This window comes from Ostrea edulis, chromosome 3 (assembly GCF_947568905.1).
Source record: "Ostrea edulis chromosome 3, xbOstEdul1.1, whole genome shotgun sequence".
NCBI lineage: Eukaryota > Metazoa > Mollusca > Bivalvia > Ostreida > Ostreidae > Ostrea > Ostrea edulis.
Window position 1 is genome coordinate 54917572 of NC_079166.1, and position 21527 is coordinate 54939098.

The 21527-nt window shown below is 34.4% G+C and overlaps 1 protein-coding gene across 1 annotated transcript in view; it reads right to left on the reverse strand.

Annotated features, from left to right (window-relative positions):
* Positions 1–21527, reverse strand: part of LOC125676423 (E3 ubiquitin-protein ligase rnf213-beta-like) — a 357493-nt gene that overhangs the window by 157421 nt on the left and 178545 nt on the right. The window contains exons 14-16 of the mRNA XM_056160943.1: positions 14834–14904; positions 12370–12664; positions 2846–2944 (exon numbers count right to left, since the gene is read on the reverse strand). Of these exons, the coding sequence (XP_056016918.1) occupies positions 2846–2944; positions 12370–12664; positions 14834–14904 (465 nt within the window). The remainder of the gene's footprint in view (positions 1–2845; positions 2945–12369; positions 12665–14833; positions 14905–21527) is intronic.

Here is a 21527-nt window from a genome sequence, read left to right on the forward strand (position 1 = left end):
ATATCTAAGTAAAATGATGTGGAAGACTTTGTGGTGTCTTTTATTTCGAGTTTTTTTGGGATAATGAATCGACATACATGTATGAATAAAGGTGAGTATTGATAACGGATAAAACATCTTCGATATATCTAAAGGCAAAAGAAAGATATGTTTATTTTTCATGAAGCTTTTGACCCAATTCTACCGCGTAAGAATAAAAAAAAAGGGCAACCAATAAAGAAACACATTGCCCATGCGGATTCCAACGGACTCTTGAACGACTAAAAAGATATTGTCAATAAGGAAGTCCAACGATCTTTTTTCATATTAACCTCAGAGTATTTAGAAATGCTATGAAATAGAAAACCAACCGCGTTAAAGGTGCACAATAAAATACTCTTGTCCGACAGAATATTTTCTTTATGTCAAACAAGAAACATATATTCTTATAAATCTACAAAAAAGGCCCACAAGCCTTATCGGTCATTTGAATATTAGTTAAAAGTATCACTAGGCCCAAGGGTTATGTAATCTAAAAAATATTTCTGTACTGCATATCTAATTTACATTTTAATATTCAGCTACAGTATAAAACAAGATGTGTTCTTAAAACTAACGGCTATATTGATGAAAGACTTATATGTGTAATATATGTAACATTAACACGATATGGCTAATTTATATCTGCCCTAGATCCAAAACCCTGGATTTGGGAAATTCACAATTATTATACCCCCGCCAAAAAGTGGTCGGGGCACATAGCTTTATTCCTTGTCGTTCCTTACGCGACACCCAGTTTTCCGAACTTTTTTCTAAACGCCTTGATATATTGATTTGATTTTTGGTATGCATGTGTACATTTATGAGTTATAGATTGAATTTGAGTTTTTTTTTCGGCTTGTTAATTGTTGATGGAGTTTAACGTACAAAAATTACTATCACGACCAGTTTTCCGGGCTTTTTTCTAAACGCCTTGAGATATTGAGTTGTTTTTGTAGGAATGTGTATATTGATCAGTTACAGATTGAGGTTGAGTTTTGTTCCGGTTCGTAATAATTCTGACCCCAACCAGGAACTAAAATTCCTTACCCCTGGAATCATGAAATTTACAATATTGTGAAAGGATTGCCTACTTCATCCCAATATCTTTTTATTTTCAATTTGATATCAATGAAAGGTGAAGATAACGAACAGTGATCAATCTCATAACTCCTAAAATCAATACAAAATAGATAGTTGGGCAAACACGGACCCTTGGACATACCAGAGGTGGGATCAGGGGCCTACGAGGAATAAACATCCCCCAGTCGGATTAAAGAAGATACTATCTAAAGGTTTAACATATATATCAAGAAAATGTTTGAAAATTGGTCAGTTTTTGGCAGTTTTTCCACGCCACCCAAGGTCCCAGATATCCAGAAATTTACAATTTATGTCCTCCTTGTCCCAAAGATGCATCATACTAAATTTAATAAGAATTGGAATGGTAATTATCAAGAAATTTAAGGTGTTCAATTCTTAACGCACGACGGTTGATTGGTTTTATATTGTTTAACGTATGACGGACGACAAAGGATGCTGACCAATTGCAATAGAACACATGAACTTATCCAGGTGACATAAAAATGTAATACAATATCTGATATCTGAATAATAGCGTAAAACGTAAAATGATTTCATATGCGAGATAATGGAATATCAAGCATTTGCAAGTCTTGCTGTTTCATTACAAATGTCATTTTCACCTTGGGACTGTTTGATACGCACATCAAAGAATAAAATGTATTAGATGATGTCATGCCATATCGATTGACTGTTGGATTGCAGTCTGACTTGCTTATAGGCCTATGTGTTATTGTGTCGGATGTAATTTGAGACAATGTTGCAATCTATGGTGAGTTTAAAATATTCAGAAAATTAAAAACCACAAACTGTGATGTCAAGAGTAGGCCTAGAACTAAACACATTTCCGATATTTTCATTTTCTGTCGGAGCGACATCAAAGTCGATCTTAAATTTACTGAAAGTAAATTTTTACGTACATATTTTCTATTTTCTGTTATCAAGATGCATTGCGAACTCCGCCTTCAATAGGTTTTCTAATTTTATTATAGATAAAGCTCCTGCCATGTGAAGAACCAAGAAGACGGCCTTCTCGGCTTTGTGGATAATTTGCTAATTGAATCCTTGCACGGTGTAATTTCTATTCATCAGTGTTTGTTTACTTTATAAATAAACTAAGACTCGCACAGTGTAGTTTTGTCTTTTTGCATTACATTTTAAGAAGTGAAGCTAATTTTGACCTATGGTATATGCTATAATGACTTAACGTAGTGCAGGTTACGCTTCATATAATCTGCTTCGCAGATTATAAAGTATAAACTCCACCAACTTTGGTTATATCGTAAAACACTGTTCAACTCTAACGTCATTCCTTAACTGTTATGAGCTTTGTATGTGATATTGAAATATGAAACTCTCATGATTACACAATAACGACGATGTTCGTTACACATTATCCCTCTACTTCCAATTTTTAGTATTTACAAATCAACGCTATAAATAAAAATGGTATATTCAAGATTTAAACGTTAATAGTAATCATATGCAATGCCTTAAAACTACACAACATCCGTTTGTTATATCTTACATACTGGATTCATATCAGATCAATATAATAGACATCTATGTCAAGATGCAGCATCCTTACCTTTATGGTAAATCATACATGGAGTCGACAAGGTAGATGAAAAATGTTAATGTCGACAGCATACCAAAGAACAATAAAGTCAACGTGGGACTGTCTTATCATTTTTTATGAAATTTATACATATGAACTGTAATGTGATCAATGATAATTACATACCTGTTTCAACATCTTTTCAAGATTTTCTCCCATGTCACCAACAAAAATTCCCTTTACTGGTGTTTCCGGGATGTCCATAGAAAGCATTTTGTCCCAAAACTGTGTGAAAAAAAGGTGAAAATAACAAACAGCGATCAATCTTAAAAATCCTATAAAGAATATAAAATTGAGAATGGAACAGACATGAAACCCTGGATACAACAGAGGTAAGATCATGCGTCTCAAAGGGGTAAGCATCCCCTGTCGACCAGTCACACACCCGTGAACCCCTTATCTTGGTCCGGTAACAGAGTCAAAATCAGTATATAGATAACAGACCAACAATTGATATAAAACATGTCAAACAACATTTGACCTAACGTAGTCAAAATCAATAAAAACCAAAAATAGCTTACATTAGCTTACATCAATCACCTGAATAGTTGTTAAAATAAAAGTTTCTTGTTAGAAAAAAAAATCCTGTTCCGAATATCTAAGCTAAATTCTATGAAATAAGATGTGTTCTTAAAACGTCGATGTCCTCAAAAGGACAGACTGGTGAAAATATATGTATTATTAGTAAACGTTATCACTAATTTGGACTCATACAAAAGTCAAAACCCTGGAGTTGCGAAATTAAACATCTTTGCACATCCTCTTCTGCTCTCCCTAAACATGTATACTGTATAAGTAAACTTAAAGAATTCATAATAAATTTGGCTCCACCCTGAAGCTAAGCCATTGTCCCTTGGATAATGAAATTTCAATTTTGGTAAAGGACTACCTACTCCTTGTAGATATGCATTTAGTTTCAAATTAGTATCAAAAGCACTAAAGAAGATTCTATTTAAGTTTTTACACATAAACACTAAATACCAAGTTTGGCCCCGCCCCTGGGATTAAAATTTCTTCCCCGGGATCATAAAATTTACAAATTAGGTAGAGGTAGTCCTGCTCTACATCACAATGTATTTAGTTTTTCTTACACATGTTTAGTTCTAGAGTAGATTTATTTTTTAAATTGGTCAATTTATGTCAGTTTTTCCCCGCCCTTAAGGTCCCAGGGGTATAGAAATTCTGGAAATTATAATTTATATCACCCTTGTCCCAAAGATGCTTCATACCAAATTTGAAAAGAATTAGAATGGTAGTTACCAAGACCTTTAAAATGTTCAGCTGTTAACGCACGACGGACGTTAACGAATTACAATCGGTCATCTGAGTTTACTCACTGAGTTTACTGTTTTTAAAAACAAAACAAGGCTATACACTTACATCTATATTTGTACTTTGTACCATGTATATTAAAATGTTCAAATACGAATATTCAATACTTCTCTTTCTCTTTCCAGTCAAATCTATCAGATAGATGCGAAGATAGTTTGAATAATTGTACAAAGTATAATACTGACCAACCCAAAACTATCTACTGAAAATTAACTGAGAAGTAAATAACAGTATCAGCCAATAAGATTAACGTTTGATTATGTCTCTCTCTCTCTCTTTCTCTCTCTCTCTCTCTCTCTCTCTCTCTCTCTCTCTCTCTCTCTCTCTCATACACACACACGACCCAGATTTGGGAAACAAGTCAATACACTGTCAATTGGGGACTCGGAGATTTTATGACAAATATGACGTATTGATTGTTTTCATTTTTCAATTTGCATTTAGTCCGGCAACAAAAATACCGCAAACGGTACATAATACGCCCGTGCAAATGCTTACATAGGGTGTTTTTCTTAAGACATAATTTGCAGAACTTTTCTTCAGATAGTATGAGTCATCATCAGGTTGTGGCATACGTTCTTTTCATTGTATGGAGAGAAAAAAGTGTATTAGCTTAAAACAAGACAAGAGGTAGATAAACAATCCAAGAATTCAGTGTATCAAATATTTCCCCAAATTTGACCAAGTTCAACAACCTGTAAATATTTAAAACATCAAAGAAAATTCAGACTTGTTAAGAATCAAAATCCTCGCACTATGTACATCTTAAAGTTATTTACAAAGACCATAGCTTCTAAACTGCGAGTTGTATTAAAAGGACAAACCATGTCCTTTATTTGATATAATATTTCCTCGAAACGGACTATGTGCAACAAACTGCAATTTTTTCAAAACTTGAAGAATTGAAAACTGTGGAAGGAAAAATAAAAGACAAATTATATAGTAATTATCTCTATGCAATATGTCTTCAAAGTTGACCAAAAGTTGATCAAGTTCAACAACCTGTAACTTTCTCAAAAATTGAAGAAAATCAAAATTGTTGCTACATGCACATCTTGAATACCCATACAAATACTCTGTAAAACGATATGGTTCTCACTTCAAAAATGTGGGAGGAGTTCGCCGGAAAAATTAAGTACCCTCCAAATAACAATAATTTTCATAAGAGTTGTCAAAAGACAACATAGCTCGCCGGGACACATGACTCTACTTTACCTATCATTCAAAGCGTTAATCTTTTTTTTTAAAAACATGGGTTCAAGGTTACGTCCAAAGTTACAAGGGTCAAACGTTTTGATGCCATACCAAAGACCTGAGATGAGGCATCTACATATGAAATATCAAAATGCCTATCCCCTTGGTTCAAAAGATATAGGCGAGGTTGAAGTATTTGAAACGTAGGTCAAAGTCCAAGGTCAACAGTTCTGCTAACAAAAGAAATGTCTTCTAATGAAGCATTTATAATTGAAACATTAAAACCCTGTCACTCTTGGTTCAAAACATATAAGCAAGATTAAAGTTTTTAAAAAGTAGGTCAAAGTTCAAGGCAAAGGCCAAAAGAAAGTTCACTTGATAAGGCATCTATATGTAAAACATCAAAGCCCTATCCTTATGGGTTCAAAAGATATAGACAAGGTTATTATTTTTTGAAAATAGGTCAAAGTCCAAGGTCACAAGGTCTTAAGTCTTGGTATTGTAACAAATGTCTCTTTATGAGGCTTCTGTGTGTGAAATATCAAAACCATACCCCCTTGATTCAAAAGATATAACCCAAGTTAAAGTTTTTCCTTAAAGTGTGACGCTGACGCCGACCCGGTTTCATGACAATAGCTCTCCGGACTGTGGTCCCGGCGAGCTAACAAAGGAGCAAAACTCCTGCAAGAGAGGTTGAAATGGGTTAACATTGCGACATGATCTAGAGTGATCCACAAAGAAGCTATGTAGCAAGTTGCAGTTTGATATGTGGTAGAGAAATGAAATTAGGAACAGAAAACCCCGAACGGACATACGGAGAGACGGACAGACTTCGCTATACCATATATATATATGCGTATAAAACAAATTGAGTGATTGTTTTGCATTTGGAAGATATTTTGATGTATTTGAAGAATGGCGCGCCGGAAGTTCCAGTTTGGGGACTTGGGTGTAAAAAATGGGGACATAGTTCCTAATAAGCAAACAGAAATGGGGACTTCACGACAATGCGATAATTCCTAATAAAGAACAGTCTATGTATATGGAGCTCAAAAGCATTTCGTAGAGCTTGGACTTTCACCTTTAAGATTTCTTCTTTCAGACAATACATGTAGGGTTTTTTCTGACATATATGTGACATGGGTTTATCAACAATAGATAAAACAACTACCGATATCACTGGCGTGGAAAATTTAAAAGAAAATTAAAAAGTGTCTCGTCCATTTCGGATACCTATGGATTAAAAAAAATAAATGAAGCAAACAAAAAATAATGATAATGATATTAATAGATACATTTTTCATTTGTTTAATTCTATATTTGTTTTTTAAATACAATACATTTCATACAATACATTTTCTCGGCTTCTTATCTGGACACTTTTAACTTCCGATGAATTTACACATGCGCATACGCACTGACAATGTAAGTATTGTCAGATATGTCTAAGCTAAGATGGCAGTTTTTATTCACACAGTATCTGTGTACTCGTATAATTGATGAAAACCCTAAAATGGGACATGAAACGTGAAGATAACAAACAGTGATCAATCTCATAACTCCTATAAGCAATACAAATTAGAGAGTTGAGCAAACACGGACCCCTGGACACCAGAGGTGGCAGCAGGTACCTAGGAGGAGTAAGTATCCTCTGTCGACCGGTCTCACCCGCCGTGAGCCCTATATCTTGATCATATAAACGGAGTCATCCGCAGTCAAAATCAGTTTGCCCAGAACGGTCTAACAATCGATATAAAACACGCCAGACAGCATTTGACCCAATGATAGGTTGTATTCACAAACTAGATCGTTATAACGACCATGGAATTTGCGAAATACTGACTTTAAACGAGAGTGTTGAAACCCTGCACCATCAATTTATTTGTCAGTAGCCTGCCTCCATTAAAAAAACTGACCATACGCAGAACAAGCACTTGCATATCGAATCAGTTGAATGATATAACCACCATATGCAAGCGATAATGGAATATGGCTACATAAATATGGAAAGTGTACGATGGAGAAGTTGATATCATCGCGTTCGTCATAAGAATGAGCTGTTAGTTTGCCGTTAGTATCTACTTTCAATAAAATATCTAAGTATGAAGCAGAAGTGACGACTCTTTGGTGTCTTTTATTTTGAGTTCATATCGAATCTACATATGAATGAATGTTATTATTGTTAACAGATGAAACGTCGTCGATACATCTAAATATCGAATTAGAGGCCACAGCAAGAGATATTTAGTCTCACATAAAAGTTTTTGAATAAATTCTGCTTCATGGGAATATAAATACAGGTCAGCTAACAAATTAGCAGAATTCTTGCCCATAGGGATTACAACCGCCTATTGGAAGACCTGATCACTAAAGACCACGAAGATATTGTTAATGAAGAACTCCAGCATATTTTTGTTTCAACTTCAGAGTACTAGTGCGTGGAATCAGATTGGCATTTAACAAAGTAATTTTTGATGACTTCATTATGATTCATTTTTGTGTCCGTGATTGCCCTACTATCTATTTTGTATTGCTTATGGAATTTGTGAGATTGATCACTGTTCGTTATCTTCGTTATCTTCACCTTTCATGACTGATCACTAGATAGAAAAATTTGCGTTTTCCATTTTTGTTGAAGAAGCAGCTGTCTATGATGTCAAAAAGTCTAGTCATTGATTTGTCGTGAGGAATGTAAAATGTTGAAAAGTAATACATTTTATGTTGTTGATTTGAGAAAAGTTTTGCGATTTAAAGTTTACTAAAAGTTCTTTAGAATTTTTAATAATCCACATTTAATTTACAATACTTCTGGCATATGTAGTCGCACAGTACGTATGATGTTTCTCCTTCACAGCTATTCATATTTTCGTGAAGAGCAAAGATAGGGGCTTGGTAGAACAAAATATTAAAATCTAAATAAAGTGAAGGCCAGAATATGAGATTTTTTCTCTTCTCATGTAGAAGATTTGGAATAAATTCTGCCTCGTAAGAATATAAAAACAGTTTTGTTGATAATGGAGCACAATTTGTACCCATGCGAATTCCAACATACTGTTAAAAGACCTGATCACCAAATACTACGAAAGTATTGTCGGTGAGAAACTCCGGTATCTTTCTGATATCATTTTCAGAGTATTTGTACGTAGAATCAGAATGATGTTTGAAATATTCATTTTTGAATGACTAATCACTAGACGTGAATATTTCCTTTTTCTATGTTGGGGTCCCGTTGGTATGCAGGTTAGGATAGGTCCTCATTATCCATTCCATGTCGTAAGAGGTGACTAAATGGGGCGTTCCTTAGGATAAAACCGCAAAACCCGAGGCCCCTTGTCATAGCAGGTGTGGCACGATAAAGGCCATAAACGCAAACCATAGAACTAAATTTTCGTATACCTATCTTAGCATGATTGAAGAACAAATAAATACATAAACTTTGAAATCTTTTTATTAATTTGAAATAATTTTTTTTATTTTGATATCAAATTAAATACCGGACAAATATGAAGAAAAACAGGTCAAAACGATATGATTTTGTTGGTGAGCATTTCTGGTTACTGTAAAATCTGAATCATATCGGCGGGCCTTCAATTTCCGAATTTCGAACTCAATTTCTCGAAATTTTACCAAGGTCTCTTGAACTTCGAAGCTATTTAGAGTCACCTGTATTTTTGTTGCAGAATTAACTGTCTATGATGTTGAATAATCTAATCTTTAATTTATTGTGAGGAATGGTCGTGTAAAGTGTTAAAGTCATACGTTTTGATATTGATTTGAGAAAAGTTTTATGATTTCAAATTTTCTATACTTTCTTGAGAATTTTGTAGAATCCACAATTATTTTATATCACTTCTGGAATATGTTCAGGCCCAATACGTTTGAAGGTTCTCTTTTACATCTGTTAATATTTTTTGTGAGGAGCAAAGATACCTGATCAAGACATGGTTCTCACGGCGGGTGTGACCGGTCGACAAGGGATGTTTACTCCTCCTACGCACCTAATCCCATATCTAGTAATATCCAGGTGTCCGTGTTTGCCCAACGCTTTATTTTGTATTCCTTGTGGGAGTTATAATATTGAGCACTGTCCGATACCTTCGCCTTTCATTAGGGCTTGGTAGAATATTTACTGTATCCAGCAATGTATATATGTTTGTAAAAGTGTTTGTGAAGTTGGAAAATTCGTATAAGTACGGCAACTCATATTCATTCATCCCAATGCCTGACAATGTTGTTACAAGCTGGAACCAAAACATAATACTCATGTAACCTATCTAATTCCATTATCATTTCTGGTTTATTAAATATAAAATAAAAATGTATAATTCCTCTCGACGTACAATAAGCTATTGGGTATTGAAAGTAATCCTGTTATGCTATGAAAGCCTAGTCTGGTTCTCCTCGGGAATGAGGATCAGACCAATGAAAGCCGTGAATTTAGAAAATTTAGTTAATATCCAAACTTATTAAAACTATTTTCTAACTGGAAGAATTGCATTGAAAATATGTAACTAAAACCACTTTTCTGTGATGTTACCTCGCAGAAAGGTTATTGTTTCAAAAGTAGTATAAGTATGAAAATGAACAGGAGTCTATTTGAATGGCTACCTAACATGGTTACGTCAACAAATGAAATTACATGAAGCTGTGAGTTTTCGGTTCACATGGGGCTTTAATGAATATTTGAAGGTATGTTTAGACACAAGTCCAGTAAGAAATTATGTTAGGAATTTTTTTTATATGATTTCTTGAGACGGCGATACTAGAATACAGCGATAAAAGGCCTCAAATGTGCTTTTATTGTCCCGTAAATCGAAGACTGGATTTGTAGCTTTCTGGTCAGCTTCTAAATTCTCCCAGAGAGCTACAGATCTGCAGCTATTCTGGAACCACTCCATATTCGTATTGGGCGGTATCCCATGATGATAAGGGATGCAAACATTGTGACAATGTACAAAAACAAAGAAAATTGCAGATGGCAAGATCGAGTATGGCAACTGTGAAGTGCTAAAGAAATCCGGCTTCTTCATCATGCAACCGAGCATAAACTATATTGCTATTGAGGAAATCTCACGCTATGTAAATCTCTATAACTTCGATACAGAATTGACCTTACAAAAACTGAATGCAGTGTACAATTGCAGTGACATTTTCTTCTAAAGGTTTTTTTTTTTTTTTTTTTTTTTTTTTTTTTGCATTGATGTGTGGTTAAATAGTGCAGAACATATTATAACGTGACGATTGGAGTGATTTAAAACCTACAAAACACGCAAACTACTACAATGAATAACCTATGATATTGTCACAAATGAAATCACGATACAGGTATAGTAACAATTTATTTAACATATAGATAAATAGTACACACTTTCATTTTTTTCATATGTGTGTAGATTTAAGTACAAACTTATTTTCACAATCACTATTTTAATTCTTTGTGTGTTTGAAGGTTTGTTGGTATTTTTTTTTATTGGTCTTAGATAATCTTTCACTCATATTTCAGAACTCACATTTAGGTGAAGTGCAATGAATCATGAAATTTAAAGTACGGGTCATTCGATTGAACGATAACCTTCATTATACCATCGTCTATTGTAACACAAGATCTTCCGTTTACTGTGTCAATGAAAAGGTGAATATACCGAATAGTGATCGATCTCATAACTCCTGTAATGACTACAAAATTAAGAACAGGGCAAACACTTATTCATTTATTTAGACGGTTTTATGGTGACCCAGTCGTACACGTTGCTTTACTTTGAAATTTCAATTTTCTCAAACACCAATAGATGATATCTCGTTGTGAACGACAAGTAAGTCTTTTATTCGATCTAAAATCAAATGGCCTTCGTATCGGATTAAAATGTTTCAATCAAAGAAGATTCAGTGTATTTTTTCTTTCATTTGTATGTTTGAAATTAGAGTTAATGTTGTTAAAGCTGTTCGATGAGTTTCTTGATATCAGTCATTAGATCTCAAAGATTTGAGCACGAATTACATAATTTATCCTCAAGAATTGTTTTAGTATTTGATTGATTGATTGATTGATTACAGTTTTACGCTGTTCGTTTTAGCCATATTTCAGCCATTCTGGGGAAGACCTTTAATGAATGACTGGCACCTGCAGTCCTTAACAGTGAGGCATAAGGAATTTCACAAAAATTGGAATTTTGAGGAATTTTTTTTATATGTTATATGTTTCTTTCATTCCTCATTCGTTGAATCTAAATTCAACATTTGTAAGCTGCAGTGCCTTATTATGACAAGAGCGGGTGAAAAGTGTACATGCGGAAATTTTAGAGCTGTATAAACATTGATAGCAAACCAGAAGGATTCAATTCCAAAGGTTTATCGAACAAATGATGGACTTATCTAGATTTCAATACAAAATTTGCATCTAAACTATTCGATGAACAAATCACACAAATATAACGTTTCAAATAAACATTGAACGGATAATGAATTACGTAACTACATTCAAAAAGTCATTCCAACCATTGGATTGACAACATATCTATGATAATTTTCCTGTCAGGTACTGCAATACAGAACTATGTGGTTACGCTTGTATTTAGGTCCTCAGTACCCCTTGCTTGTCGTAAGAGGCGACTAAAGATTAGACCGAAAAAAACAAGGCCCCGTGTCAGAGCAGTTGTGGCACGATAAAGATCCCTCCCTGCTGAAAGGCCGTAAGCGCCAAACATAAGCCTACATTTTGCAGCCCTTCTCCAGCAATGGTGAAGTTTCCACATAAGTGAACAATTCTCGAGCGGGACGTTAAATAATACATGATCAATCAATCATGATTGATACCTATGTTAATTGAACATTAATGATTTACTACTATTTACAACCAAAACAGGAAAAATATCACTGCTGTGTATATATACATGTATACTACTTGTAGCACCGTAATACAACATATGATGAAAATATTGAATCTTAAAAGTAAATTACAACTTTCCTCATTATCCCCTATACGCTGGTCGGGATACTTGATTCAGCAGATCAGAATTTCAATATTTCTTTAAATATTGTTCAACATCTTGATCAATTAAATGACTTTTGTATCCAACAATTATGTACGTTTAGAAAATAATAGAAAATAAAAAGGAGATACATACATCCAAAGTCTTCTCCATCTCCTTTTTGTCCGACATTGGAGAGTTGTGAAACATCCAATTATAAAGTATTATCTTGCATTCTTCAAAAACGATGAAATGTCGATTTTCGTTGTATGCAACGTCACCCTTTTTGTTAGTGAGAGCATTATAAGTTGCTACTGCAACCACGAAAACGCTGATAGTTCCATCAATTACATCTGCATGAATATGCACCCTCTGAATAGAATGAAGATATTTCACGAGGTCTGCCGCAATTGTGAATGTAAGAAATGCTCTGGTCAACGAGTCATCACACCTGCATAAAAAGATGGGCAAAGGCCGATATTAAACATCGCTCATTTCATAGAAATCAGAAAAATATCATTAAATGAAAAAGTAGAGATACCGAACAGTGATCAATCTCATAAATTTCAAAAGAATATAGCTAAAGAATGGGACAAACACGGATATTTTGGCATACCAGAGGTGGAACCATGTGCCTAAGAGGAGTAAACATCCCCTGTTGACCGGTTACACCCGTCGTGATCTCTATATCTTGATCAAGTAGTCAAAATTAGTATGTAAAGAACGGCCTAAAAATCGGTATAAAACACCTCAGATAATATTCAATCTAATGAAAGGTTATATTTGCAAATGATGAACAAATGCTGAATTTTCGAAAGGTGATTTTAACGAGACTGTTGAAACTCATGAAATATCAATTTATCTGTTAGTAGCCTGTCTCGATTTAAAAATTCATCATACGCAAACCATGTTCGCGAGTATCGAATCAGCTGAAATATATGAACACCATATGCAGGTGAGAATGGAATATTATTACAAAAATAGCTGTCATCTTGTTTGTCGAAAAATCTGAGTTGTTAGTTTTTCATTAACATCTATGTTCAATAAACTATCAAAATATGGAGCAGATATGGAAGAGTCAGTGGTGTCTTTTTATCTCGATGTCACTGGGATGCATATATATCGAATCGACATATGAATGAAAATGATTATCGTTAAAAAATAAAAGGTCAGTAAATGTATTACTAATTATAATCTTAGAATACGTGACTTGGGTGAAAAGAATGATGGCAATTTGTGACCTTTCTTCACAGGGAATATTATTTAAGACAAAATTGCATCATGATACTATAATACAGTGGTTCAACAACCAAGTTTAACTTACTTATAATAATAGCACAGTCTTTTCTCTATTTCAGAAGTGATTTATGTAAATAAGCTGAACATTTTATGTGTGCAATTGTAATCATAATTGTTGATATATTTCAGAGTGATCTAATCTTCATGTAGCAATAAATTGGAGATGACCTAAGAACCTAATGCGGAACCGATAGAAACATGAAATCTTTAGCAATGATAAAACGATATTGTTACCTATTCGTATATCTAGTGACTTTGACATTTGACCTTGATCATAAAAATTCCTATAACTTTATAACGAGACCAATAGAGACATTGATCTTTAGATGTGATCAAAGAATGTTGTGACCTACAAACTAGTATCAAGGTTAAGTAACTCCAGTGACCATGACCTCAAGATTACTCTTATAAAGATAGAATGTAAATCAACATAAAATAACAACATATCATGCTTAAAATAAAATGAGGTGTGGCAAACACTAGAAACTGTTTAACTTTGGTCAGAATGAACATGTAATTTGAATAAAATCTGCTTTAACCGAAACTTTTATTAGTAAATTTAACCTATGTAAACACATGACACGAGCCTTGTTTACATTACAAATGACTGTGACCCCTGTGTCTTACTTGTGACTCGACAACTGACAATCAATTTGTTCCCAACCATTAGAAATACTATAGTTAAACATTGTACACAATAAACATGGCAAAATTAAATTTAAAAATGTTTATCTCAATTCGTGTCCATGCCCCGTTGACAGGCATGTTCTACATTTTATTCTAATGTATCTCGTTGACATGGATTTTGTGCAAGGGAGTTATAAATTTAGGGAAAAACAATTTTACTATGAAGAAGTCCTCTTATTTACAGCCAGTTTTTTGTTTTGGAAACTTTATAATTGGCATATTGTAATTATATCTTGTTTGTTATAAACTTCACTTAGATTTATTGAAGCAATGAATAATGGTCTCAACCTTCAAGGTTAGTTAACCAATCATATGCTGTGATATGTACATTTGTATATGATAATTTATTATTGTGATTATTAATGTATTTATCTATATCACGTTCATTGACTTATTGGAATAAATCAATTGAATTGACGCAATTTAGGAATGCATCATTTTAGAAATTATGATTGGAAAGAGATTAGCAATATTTTCTATTATAATCGGACACTAGTAGTGTATTCTCTGTGTTTGGATTTATAATGAATAGGATATACAATATGATTATATTCTATAAGTACATGTACACAATATATTCAAATTAGAGTTTTTATGTTTTGTCATTTACCTTAAGGTATAAAAGTATACTCACTCTTCCATGCTAGGCTGAGATCTTCTTAAACTTTCTTTTGCTCTCATGAGACAGTTTCCAATGGCATTGTGCTATAAACAGATAATTATTATACTGTAAACAATCTCTATATGATCATATTTCATTCATTACAGGTATTAGTTTCAGAGATTATAGATGCATGGAAAATGGTTCATTGGTTTTTCAAAGAAGATTGTTTTAAAAACTCTATAACCTTTAGCTCTTGCTTATTTCCTTATGGCTTAGGACGTAGCCATTCATTTGGGGGGAAAACCTGAATCCTTTATATGTAGTTCAAGGATACTGTTTTGCATGTTTGAATGATTGATTGATTATTGCTTAACGTCCCTCTCGAGAATATTTCACTCATATGGAGACGTCACAACTGCCGGTGAAGAGCTGCAAAATTTAGGCCTATGCTCGGCGCTTATGGCAATTGAGCAGGAAGGAATCTTTATCGTGCCACACCTGCTGTGACACAGGACTTCGGTTTTGGGGGTTTCGTCCAAAGAACCGCCTCATTTAGTCGCCTCTTACGACAAACAAGGGGGTACTGGGGACATATTCCAACCCGGATCCCCACGGGACTGCATGTTTGTATGAGATTCGCTTACTAGTTATAGAGAAAAGGTGGATAATGTGAAGTCAAAACCGACGACAGACAGACAAGACAGGCAGACAGATCGCTTTCAGCTGGAGTGGGCTAGAAATACACAAATGAGAGAGAGATTTGTTAAATCAACAATTATAACTACACAGCAGAACAAATAAGAGGTTCACACTTGACTCGACAGTTGCAAGATCAAGAAATAACTGCACTGTTTGGTACTTTAAAAGGCTGGTTGTATTCAGCTCGACTTTAGAATTTTGCTGTGGTAATAAACACTCAAATGAGCTTGATTTTCTTAATTTTTAGCTTTATCGCGGTGGTGTTTTTTTTTTTTTTGTTTTTTTTTTTATTTTATTTTTACAGATATAGCTTACGGGAATATCGAGCCCTATTTTAAAGTCCGAGAAATGTTTCAAGCACTAAACTCCTAAGTCAACAAACCAATGATATTTTGCATTTTAGCTATTAAAGGACCTCCCCACTTTAGCTGTGACATATGACCCCGATGATTTAGTAAAACATCAAAGTTTGAATTTTGCCTTTTACAATGCCCCAAGATGTTCATTAATACCTAAAATTACAGGTTTGGTATTTCATTTTACTGAAAAGTTCGTTATCATTAAAAGCTATGCTGTCTTTTGAAGTCGGAAATGTCTGTTTTTGTTAAATATATATTGAAATTCATCGAATGACCGGTTTTTAAAGCCTTTGCTTATATCAAGCACAAAGTGTTCCAGATTTCTCCTTCCTATTATAATTCTGTTTTGCAAAATAAGAGAAAGGCAAGACTGGACAATATCTTGTTTTGGTGATGAAATTCATGAAAATCTGTAAAAAAAAAAAAAACAAACAAACAAAAAAACAAAAAAACAAAAAAAAAAAAATATATATATACGTTTTCTTTCTACCTCATTTACCTGTATTGACCCTAACTTGACCTTCTGAATATGATATCAGTCATGTGGTAATATGTTAGGTGTGTGTGTGTGTGTGTGTGTGTGTGTGTGTGTGTGTGTGTGTGTGTGTGTGTGTGTGTGATATTAAATATCCACACAAGTAACAGTATAAGGAAGAACAAGAGGCCCAGGGGCCTTATAGGTCACCTGAGTATCATGTAACAACCTTCCAATGTTTGAATTAGGTTTGTGTTTAAATATAAGAATTTTACTTTTGGATGTAAGAAACATTGAATAGCTATGTGGTCAGCCCCGCCTTTGCACGAGAACCCCTGACCCAGGGGCCATAAATTTCAGTTTTGAAAGAAGCATCCTTGATCACCATTATCATACTATTAGTTTGTCTACTTAATACCCAGCAGCAGAGGAGAAGATTTTCAAAGAAATAAAATGCATTTTCACTATATGATCAATAGGGCCCCACCCTAATACCAGAACCCCTGACCCAGGGGCCATAAATTTCACAATTTTGAAAGAGGCATCCTTGATCATCATAATCATGCTATTGGTTTGTCTACTTAATACCCAAGGACAGAGAAGAAGATTTTCAAAGAAATAATGCATTTTCACTATATGACTTATAGAGCCCCACCCTAGCACCAGAACCCCTGATCCAGGGGCCATGAATTTCACAATTGTTAACAAGAGGTACTGTGAGCAATGCTCACTAAGAATACCCCCTGCTTACCCCAATCTCCCAAAGGGTGTTGGTAATAGATATAAACTACCTCTTTTCTGAGTGTTGCTACTTCGATGTCCAGTGCGCATGACCTTTGACCTTTTGACCCCAAAGTCGATAGGGAACATCTTCATCCCATGGGTAGTCCATATGTATGATATGGTGACTGTAGGTGGAAAGGATAACGCTTTAGAGCCTGGAAACCATATTGCTACTTCAATGTCCAGTGCGCGTGACCTTTGACCTTTTGACCCCAAAATCGATAGGGATCATCTTCATCCCATTAGTAGTCCATATATATGATATGGTGACTGTAGGTGGAAAGGATAACGCTTTAGAGCCCGGAAACCATATTGCTACTTCAATGTCCAGTGCGCTTGACCTTTGACCTTTTGACTCCAAAATCGACAGGGAACATCTTCATCCCATTAGTAGTCCATATGTTTGATATGGTGACTGTAGGTGGAAAGGATAACGCTTTATAGCCCGGAAACCATATTGCTACTTCAATGTCCAGTGCGCTTGACCTTTGACCTTTTGACCCTAAAATCGATAGGGAACATTTTCATCCTATGGGTAGTCCATATGTATGATATGGTGACTGTAGGTGGAAAGGATAACGCTTTATAGCCCGGAAACCATATTGCTACTTCAATGTCCAGTGCGCTTGACCTTTGACCTTTTGACCCCAAAATCGATAGGGAACATTTTCATCCTATGGGTAGTCCATATGTATGATATGGTGACGGTAGGTGGAAAGGATAATGCTTTAGAGCCCGGAAACCATTGCATCTACAGACGGACGGACGGACAGACGGACAACTCGATTCCAGTATACCCCCCCCCCCCCCCACAACTTGTTGCAGGGGGTATAAAGAGGCATCCTTGCTCATCATTACCATGCTATTAGTTTGTCTACTTAATACCCAGAGACAGAGAAGATTTTCAAAGAATTTCTACATTTTCACTATATGACCAATAGAGCCCCACCCTAACACAAGAACCCCTGCCCCAGGGGCCATGAATTTCACAATTTTGGTAGAGGGCTCAATGCTCATTATAATTATGCCCACAGTTTGGCTTCTTGATGTCCAGGAGTAAAGAAGAAGATTTTTTAAAATTACACTCATTTTGATGGTTTTTGCCATTTTCACTATATGGCCAATAGAGCCCCACCCTAACACAAGAACCCCTGCCCCAGGGGCCATGAATTTCACAATTTTGGTAGAGGGCTCAATGCTCATTATAATTATCCCACAGTTTGGCTTCTTGATGTCCAGGAGTAAAGAAGAAGATTTTTTAAAATTACACTCATTTTGATGGTTTTTGCCCCACCCCTCAGGCCCCAGGGGGGCAGGGACCACGAATTTCACAACTTTTGTTCCCCTTCACCCACAGATGCTATATGTCAAAATTGGTTGAAATTGGTTCAGGGGTTTTGGAGAAGAAGCTGAAAATGTTCAAATGTTAACGCACGACGAACGACGACGGACAAAAACAGATAGCAATAGGTCACCTGAATGAATTCAGGTGACCTAATAATCAGAATGCCGAAAATAACTAAACCGGTTACATTGTCAATCTTTATGAGTATTGTGACAATATTGCTTCATTACACATGCGATTAACATTAATTCACGAGTTTGTCAGTCACATATAACTTATCACTAATATTGTACATTTGTATATTTTACATTTTACAAAGATCAGAAGTCGGTTGTGTTTGTTTTAAGGTAGTATTGATAGCTAGCCCCCAAAAAACCGCTCATTGATTTTTTTTCAATTTTATTTATTATAACATTTTGACTTTATCCTAAAACATATAAAAAAATCAACAAAAGTAATCAGGTTAATTTTCGAGGAAAGCGAGATTGAAATCCCCTGTTTTGCAGCCCCAAAAGGCAAAAAATGCCAAAATTGAGCAAATGAACACAGAAGCCAATAAAAATTTTATTGACACCAGAAATATTATTTGTCATATATAGTTATGTAAATTAAACACAAACAGATAAAAAATCAACATGGATTAGAAATTCAAAATGCATCTAAGGAAAACATTGGCATGATTCCACTTGGCAATTGGCCAAATTTACCCTAAATATGGCGTTTTTCAAATACTATCAGGCATACATTTTCTGACAACAACAAAATTCTTCTCATAAAATTTCTGATTTTATTTCATTTTTACAATAAGTCAAGTAGTATATCTAAAATATTGAATAGAAAAAAATATACCAAATGAGGTTTAAATTTGAAACTATGTCAGATTTTGTAATCCAATCCCCTCCCTTCAAACAATGAATTTTAAGAGATACAGTCAACAGAGATAAACTATTGACCTTAAATGATTAAGCATTCCCAAATTAGCACATTGAGTATTCAAACTCACAATACTAGAAGTTTCTATGAGCCATCTAAGAATGATATATAATGTGTGCTATTGCAGTTGACCTTTTCGCACTCACAATGATTGCCTAAATATTTAGTTATTTTTCATACAATTTCTTGTAATAACTGGACCAAATCTATTACCTATACATATTTTTGATAGAAATGTATATCACTATACAGTATAATACACCAAATATGTTTAAATAACCATTTCATATTTCAATAAATAATTAATATCAATGGAAAGAGACCCATGTACTGCCCATGGATCACTACATGTAAGTCCATCTGAGTCATCTTGCCCTCACAGATAGGTGTGTCTTTCATAAGTTTAAGATTTCTAATTGTAGTTTCACAATGAACCAAAAACTCACTATTGGATAACTGAGAATGCATGTACATGTATATTCCATTAACTAACTGTAATTTTCCCCAGGTGAAGGTCTATGTTCACTGCATGTATAGGGGGGGGGGGGGGGGGGAGTGAATTAGTTTCATTATGAAACTTTTTTAAAAATTTGATATACATTAATGTATCAATGATGTATGTTTCAATTAAATTTTGAATTACAAGGAAAATTCAAACACATTGATTGAAGTTATAAAATTGATATTCTATCATGTGCACACTTTTTACTAATATATCTGAGAAAGAATAATCAACATTGAAATTTCCTTTACATCTATGCAATATTATTGTCTTTCAAAAGGCATGTACATGTAATACACGAGTACATGTACTTGTTTACCCTCAAATTCACAATTTAGTTTAAAGTATGTTGTACAACATCCACTGCTCTGAGCTCATATAAGTGAATTCATGTTTTTCATACAAGTCCCAAATTTTGCAGTAGTTCTTTAATCTTCGGAACTTGATCAAACAATTTTAAATTTGTGGAGTTGTGGGGGTCCAGGGGATATGTCATCATCACTGTAAATGGAGTACCTGTTCAAAATATAGATAAATATATCTAAATATAGCACAAAAGATGAATATCTGATAAACTCAGAATTGTCTTTACAAATGTTTATCAAAAGAAATTATAGTACCTCTCTTGCTGTTATACTTGTTGACTCGAAATCCACTTCAACCTGCACTGGTCCTATCTAACCGCCCTTGGTCCTCAGGCTGATGCCTAGAAAAAAGATCATCATAATTGATATTTGCACAGTTAGGTCTATATTATACCATTGAGTAGTTAGACTGTGTCAGACAATGTGAATTTTAAAATTGTGTCAAATTCAGTGAAAATTTAAACACTGATGTTTCAAAATTATAAATTGCAATATATGTTTTCATAAACTGCCATAGACTTATCATATCTGTTTTATTTACAAAATGTGGGTCAAGAGAAGGACATACGTGTAGTATACATATCTTACTTATACATACAGTGCATACATTTGCCTATGAGAGAGCATATGCAGACTTGTGATTAATTTACATTATTTTTAAAAAGGTTTGCCAACCTACATGTTTGTGTGAAACACGAAACCTCAGGTTTGATATATTTCTTAGGTCACTGAAATTTCAAAGTAATAGTACATGTATACTATAGTCTAGGGAATTATAATTCAACACATCCCCCTCCACTTTCTATCCGGTTCCCTCATACCTCTAGATAGTTTTTCATTACTTTTATACATATAGTTCAAGGTATGTTATTTTCGTAACGGTTATTTTCATAACGATATTTTCTTAATAAAAGAGTTGTGAGAGCCAATGTTTACAAATGTGGTATACTTTTACATGACATCCGTTCGTTTACAATCACATGCACAGGTGGGAGTTATATTTTAAGCACACGTGGAATACATATGTACATACAAAATAATACATCTACTGTATGTCGTGTGTTTAAACTTACAGATGTTATTATAAATCGCGTTGTGAAATAGCAGAGGAAATTCGAGTTGAACTTTTGAATACAAAATGGCATTTTTTTTCACTCACCAAACGAAACTATGATTTCGTTGTCCAAGTTGAATGCATCCACCAACTTCCTCTTCTTGCAAGAACCTTTGTTTATCCTCTCAATGACTGTATAAACATTATTT